This window comes from Phyllopteryx taeniolatus, chromosome 14 (assembly GCF_024500385.1).
Source record: "Phyllopteryx taeniolatus isolate TA_2022b chromosome 14, UOR_Ptae_1.2, whole genome shotgun sequence".
In the NCBI taxonomy this organism is placed as follows: Eukaryota; Metazoa; Chordata; class Actinopteri; order Syngnathiformes; family Syngnathidae; genus Phyllopteryx; species Phyllopteryx taeniolatus.
Window position 1 is genome coordinate 14978258 of NC_084515.1, and position 7177 is coordinate 14985434.

General features: G+C 43.7%; 1 protein-coding gene across 1 annotated transcript in view; it reads left to right on the top strand.

The window, feature by feature from the left end:
* The window catches only part of LOC133489090 (corticotropin-releasing factor receptor 2), a 32918-nt gene extending 25741 nt beyond the window's left edge, over positions 1–7177 (top strand). Inside the window, exons 9-12 of the mRNA XM_061797812.1 lie at positions 289–374; positions 1052–1187; positions 2387–2428; positions 3852–7177. Of these exons, the coding sequence (XP_061653796.1) occupies positions 289–374; positions 1052–1187; positions 2387–2428; positions 3852–3992 (405 nt within the window). The 3' untranslated portion in view covers positions 3993–7177. The remainder of the gene's footprint in view (positions 1–288; positions 375–1051; positions 1188–2386; positions 2429–3851) is intronic.

Sequence of the window (7177 nt, forward strand, 5' to 3'; positions counted from 1 at the left end):
CGTAAGTTAGCGCTCGTCGTGTATAACATTTTTGCTCGTACGTTGGGTCACTTGTGTCTCAAGGCACCACAGGATACTTTTTGTGACATTTTTGTTTGGTGGTGTGCCATGAGATTTTGCAAATGTAAAATGTGCTTTGGCTCAAAAAAAAAAAAAAAAAAGTTTGGCAAACACGATGGCTGATGCTAATTTGCAAAGCTAATGTGGGTGGAGCCGAGCGTCAAAAAAAACAACATTTTGAGGATTCACCATGAAAAAGATGAATCTTTTGTTTTGTTTGTTTTCTAGATAAACTTTGTTTTCCTCTTCAATATCGTCCGAATACTGATGACCAAACTGAGAGCGTCGACCACCTCAGAAACCATCCAGTACAGGTGAGAGGGCTTTTTCTTTTGGCTTCTTTCGTTAGCGCTTCTTTTGAAATGGATCTAAAGCCTTTGCTCGTTTTGATCAATTTAGTCCACAGCTGCTGGGATCGCGCGCATTCATTGTGCTTGTCATCGCTGCTTTCGGGTTGAAGAACTTCCTCTCGGGATTTAATTCAAAAACATTTCATTAATGTCGTAATGATGTCATTGCTGTTATTTCAAGTTTTTTTTTTTTTGGTTTTGTTTTTTGTTTACTCGAAAGATCTTTTTAGTATCCGCAAATGCCTTCGACGCTCACATTAGACGGCGCGTTTATTTCGATCAGATCTCGTGTTGCAAGTAGCTCTGGGATGCAATATTGGTATTAATCGCGGTTCATTAGCCGAGCTCGTCTCACGAGGGGGAGTTCAGCTGCTCGCCATCTGGAAGTGCATTATTTTCATTTAAAGACATGTTAGCGGCGTACTAGATTTAGAAAGGGAAAATATCACACTTTTTACCGCGTCTGTATGAAGAAAATGTGCGACTTTGAAAGAAAGTGTGTTTAAAGACCTTTAAAACATTTTTTAAATGCTATAAAAACATGCCTAGGGTGTATGTTTACAGGGTGCGTGAATCTGCCGATGTGTTGTTGAGCACAAGTAGCTGAGGAGTTGTTTCTTCTCGGCCTCGCTCCTTTGCAGAAAGGCCGTGAAGGCCACGCTGGTCCTGCTGCCCCTGCTGGGCATCACCTACATGCTCTTCTTCGTCAACCCGGGGGGGGACGACATCTCGCAGATCGTCTTCGTCTATTTCAACTCCTTCCTGCAGTCGTTTCAGGTACGCGAGGCGACGTGGGCGCCGCCTTTTTTTTCGCCGTGACTCATGCCGACTCCCTACTGGCTCTCGTCGAAACTTTCTTTTCCCGGGGCGTGTGTGCGAGCGTGGGGACTTTCCGGCGGAGGGGGAGGACGATGCGAGGAAGAAAGACATCCCGACACTGTTCTGCGCTCTTAGCTGTCACAAATAAGGAGGCCGTGTGGGCATGATTGCTCTCCTGTGGCTATTTTTTCTTCTCTCACTATCGTCAAATATTCCACTGAGCAATACAGATACTGGAACTCAAACATATTCTGTTGGAGGAGGCTGTTTGACCCGTAATTAATCAATTATTCCCAGTAGAATACGGGAAAGCAACTAACATTATAGACTCGATTATCAGTTAATCACCTTCGCACAAAAATAAGTTTCATAGTAAGAATTTTGGTTTTGTGACACCACTACGATACACACAGTTACAAGGTAAACAGACACGCCGGAAGTTGTAAATTAAACACACACTTAAAAATGGTATACACACAGTTACAAGGTACACACACACACACACACACACTAAATATAGTATATACAGTACACAGTTATATAGTGTACACATGCCAAGGTAATGATATACACACAGATGAGTAGTAAACGCGCACAAACCTTAAAATGGTACATACACAGTTAAAAGTACACAGACATGCCAAATTGGTATACACACAGTTAAGGCACACACACAAATGGTATGTACACAGGTGTGAAGTATTACGCACATACAAAAATTGTATATACAGTTACAAGGTATACATACACTGCAAAATTGTATACACACTGTTGTGACACACAACTGAAAGTGGTGTACACACACACACACACACAAACGGTATAAACACAGTTGTTAACTAACTGCGCACACCAAAAATGGTATACACAGTTACATGGTTCACAGACTCACCAAAATGGTTTACACACAGCCGTGAATTAAACAAAAAGTGGTGTACAGCCAGTTACAAGGTACACACACACACACTAAAAATGGTATACACACAGTTTTGAAGTTATTGAAAGCTCGTGAAGACTCGAAACGTCACACTGGGGTTCACACCATTTGCTCCATTTAATGTCTTTCATTGTTTGAAGAGCGATAATATGTCATTAGTTAGCGTGGTCTAATTGCGCTGTGATTAAACCGCATGGCGCTGATGTGTGTCGTTCCGCAGGGCTTCTTTGTGTCCGTCTTCTACTGCTTCCTTAACGGGGAGGTGAGTATAACGCATTCATTCATTTCTGAGAGGATTGAAGACCCAGTGCAAAGAAACTGTCAAAATCTCTGTTGGCTTAATTTGTTTTTCCGAAGCAGGTTTGACTCGTGTGTCGTAGCTTTACATTAAAAAAAAAAAAAACACGATGCGCTAACGTAGCTAGGATGCATTTTCGTAAGGTTGTTTAATGCGATCAAACTCTAATTGGGTCGCGCCTCACTCGTCTCTCACGCTGTCCTAAGTGCTTTTACAAGCTTGCCGCCGTTAATCAAATAGTCTGAGTGCTCGCTAATCAGTGGAAACTCGAAATGCAGATGGAGTGAACGTTGTGCTCTTGTGTGTCTGTTTTAATAAACCTTCAACAATGGCTGCCATTGTTTTGTGCCAACCAAGCAAACATGTTAATGTTGCGCTTTTTTTATTAAATTTGGTCTATTAAGGGTTGATAGCCCGCAATGACTATAATGACCACGTTTAAGGATTATACACCATCGTCTCCAATTTGCGGTGGTGTATGTAAAATACTTTCTGTAAAATACATTCTAATTTTGTATGTGATTATTTACTATACTTTAGTTAGAATTAATTAACCAATTATTTAATGAAATGAATATGTGAACATTAATTTTAGTAATTTTTTCTAATATTTGTAATTGGCCAGTGGTTTAAGTAAATACATGTTAAAATGTACGTAAAATACATAAAACATATTTTAATAGTATGATTTTAAATGTCATTTTTTATAATTAATTTTAATCATTTAATGAGACAAATATTAAAATGGCAAAAAAACATGTATTAAATAGTTTAATTATAAAATAATACTCATTTTATTATTTGTATGTTTATTAATTTAATTATTATTGATTAACCAATTGTTTAATAAACTATATTCTTAAATGAAAATGAATGTATTCTCATTTTAATAAATAGTTAATTAATTCTAATTAAATAAATCATGAATAGTACCATTTTTCTGTAAGAATGAGCTATTATTATTGTATTATGAAACTATTTCACACATTTTAACACTTTTGTGACCTGGCACATCTGACCCAATGCTTCAAATTCAAGTCATGACTATTTTCAGCTCTTGCAAACCTATAAAATGTCTTGAAACGCTTTTGTGCGTAATCATTTGGAACAGTGCATTTCAAGTTTTTTTATTTTTCAAACAAATAGTGTTATCATTGGGAGCTTTGGTCAAAAAACATTCCAATTATTGCTCTAACAGTTGATGACTTGCAAATTATGCGGACTGTCAGTTGCGTGAGGAAAATCTAAGAAAAAATATCATTTGCATAATAATTTGCAGCGCCGTGTATACTTGCCGCCTCCCCCAGCCCATCGGCACTTCAGCAGACAAACACACTGCTTTTTGTCAGACAAACACACTGCTTTTTGTCCCTTATTGTCACCGCAGGTTCGCTCGGCGGTGAGGAAACGCTGGCACCGCTGGCAGGACAATCACTCCCTGCGGGTGCGAGTGGCGCGGGCCATGTCCATCCCCACGTCCCCGACGCGGGTCAGCTTCCACAGCATTAAGCAGACAACCGCTGTGTGAACACACACACACACACGCAGACAGTGGTTATCGTGTGTGGTGGGGACCAGCAGCCGCACATAGATCGTGTGGTCCCCAGCTTTAACGGCAAACTGCTGTCAAATGCTCATTTTGTCAGGAACCTAACCCGCTGACTGGGGTTTCAACGCTGCCTTGGCTGGTGTGAAGCACACAATTGGTGGGTGTGGTCATGAATTTAGAATTTTTAGTTTATTATTCTCACAATAGTTCCTCAGCGGGTAATTGAACGCACGCTCGGATGTATAGTTTCCGTCGCACACCACACATAGGACCAGATCACACACATGCAGGCACGCAAGGAGAGGTTCACCGCATCACTTGAGCTGGGGTGGTGGGGACGATTCCTTGCTTAAGGGCAGCAACAGTTGCCATTTGCCCCTTCACTTCGAAGCCCAACACCTGACAGACTGAGCTACTTTCGTCCATTATGATGCCCCGGGGGCAAATGAAAGGATGAATGAAGTGAATACTTGTCCATAACCAACATCATGTTCAAGCCTAAGGGTGTCCATATGGGCACTTGGCACCAGACACCTTTGGCCACAGTTCGATGATCGACTTTGTGGTCATGTCATCGGACTTGCGGCCGCATGTCTTGAACATTCGGGTGAAGAGAGGGGCGGAGCTCTCAACTGATCACCACCTGGTGGTGAGTCGGCTCCGATGGTGGGGGAAGATGCCTGTCCGACCTGGCAGGCCCAAAGGTATTATGAGGGTCTGATGGGAACGTCAGGCAGAATCCCCTATTAGGAGTTTCAACTCCCACCTCCGGCAGAACTTCGCTCATGTTCCGGGGGAGTCGAGGGACATTGAGTCCGAGTGGACCATATTCCGCGCCTACATTGGTGAGGTGGCCAACCGGAGCTGTGGCCGTAAGGTGGTCGGTGCCTGTCGTGGCGGAAAACGTGGCGGTCCTATCGGGCCTTTTTGGCTTGTGGGACTCCTGCGGCAACTGATTGGTACCGGCTGACGAAGCGGAATGCAGCTTTGATGGTCGCAGAGGCAAAAACCCAGGTGTAGGCCGTGGAAAAAGATTTGCGGACAGCTTTGAGGAAACTTTGGTCTGCTATCTGGCGTCTCAGGAGGGGGAAGCAGTGCACCATCAACACTGTGTATCGTGGGGATGGGGCACTGCTGACCTCGACTCGAGACGTGAGTCTGTGGGGAGAATACTTCAAAGACCTCCTCAATTCCACAGACACGCCTTCCCATGAGGGAGCAGAGTCTGGGATCGCTGAGGCGGGCTCTCCTATCTCTGGGGTTGAGGTCACCGATGTGGTTAAAAAGATCCTCTGTGGCAAAGACCCGGGCGTGGAGGAAATTCGCCCGGAGTTCCTAAAGGCTCTGCATGTTGTGGGACTATCCTGGTTGACACGCCTCTGCAACATCGCATGGACATCGGGGACAGTGCCTCTGGATTGTCAGACTGGGGTGGTGGTCCCCCTTTTTAAGAAGGGAGACCGGAGGGTGTGTTTCAACTACAGGAGGATCACACTCCTCAGCCTCCCTGGTAAGGTCTATTTAGGGTTGCTGGAGACGAGGGTCCGTTGGGAAGTCGAATCCCAGATTCAGGAGGAGCACTGTAGTTTTCGTCCTGGCCGTGGAACAGTGGACCAGCATTACACCCTCGGCAGGGTCCTCGAGGGTGCATGGGAGTCTACATGCGTTTAGTGGACTTGGAGAAGGCGTTCGACCGTGTCCCTCGGGGAGTCCTGTGGGGGGGTGCTTCGGGAGTATGGGTTACCGAACCCACTGATACAGGCTGTTCGGTCCCTGTACGACCAGCGTCAGAGTTTGGTCCGCATTGCTGGCAGTAAGTCGGATTTATTTTTCTGGTGAGGGTTGGACTCCGCCAAGGCTGCCCTTTGTCACCGATTCTGTTCATTACTTTTATGGACAGAATTTCTAGGCGCAGCCGAGGCGGTTAAGGGATCAGGTTTGGTGGCCTCAGTATTGCATCTCTGCTTTTTGCAGATGATGTGGTTCTGTTTGCCTCATCAAGCCGTGATCTCCAACTCTCACTGGAGCAGTTCGCAGCCGTGTGTGAGACGGTTGGGATGAAAATCAGCACCTCCAAATCTGAGACCATGGTCCTCAGTCGGAAAAGGGTGGAGTGCCCTCTCCAGGTCGTGGATGAGATCCTGCCCCAAGTGGAAGAGTTCAAGTATCTCTGGGTCTTGTTCACGAATGGAACGGGAGATCGACAGGCGGATCGGAAGAGTTGGATGAAGTGGCTGGGGAGAGGTAAATCTGGGCTTCCCTGAAGATACTGCCCCCTTGACCTGACCTCGGGTAAGCGGAAGAAAATGGATGGATGGATGGATGGATGTTAAATTGATTTTTAGCTACCTGTTTTCATTTTTATATGCTAAAATAACCTCAGTTCATGTTTGACAGAAAAAAAATCGAATCCCTCACCTTGTTTACATTAACTTTGTTATTTATGTATTTATTTTGTGGAGATTTTAACTGTAAATGAATGACATTTTATCATGAGAAATGGTTCAATGTTTGTGTCTGTTATACTGTGTACAGTTCCACGACTCCTCATATTATGCATCATGTGTACATTTGACCATATTAGCATTTTGTACAAGTTTGTCACGTTACCTGGGCGATCGCGCTGTACACCGTTACTGTATGGGAACTGTTGCAGAATACTACATTTACTCATATACAACCAATATGTCACCGCCTAATAGCATATTTATGCTCACATATTTTGGATTTTTGTTAAAACAGTTGCGAACAAAGCCATTTTGTTTCCAACTCCCCAAAGAAAATTACGAAAACGTCATGTCAACACGTCATCTAACAAAAAGCAAGCGTCTACAAAGTCAAGAAAAAAAATACATGTATTTGTTTATTCGGGTCCTAACTGTCGATCACGTCCATTATACACTTTGCAACGAAATGTGACATCATTTTTGACCTAACTATACTGTATATACTGTATATTTGATGTACATTTTTGCTGGAAAGCAGTTTGCTAAGTCACAGGTTTTGCCTTACAAACATTGTTTGTCTGTGTGCGTCTTGTCTTTGTGTGTGTGTGTGCGTGTGAGAGAGAGAGAGAATATATATGTAAATGTACTTGTGTTACTAATACCATTGACTGTGTTTTCACGACCATAAGGCGCACCGTATTAAAAGGCGCAGTGTCA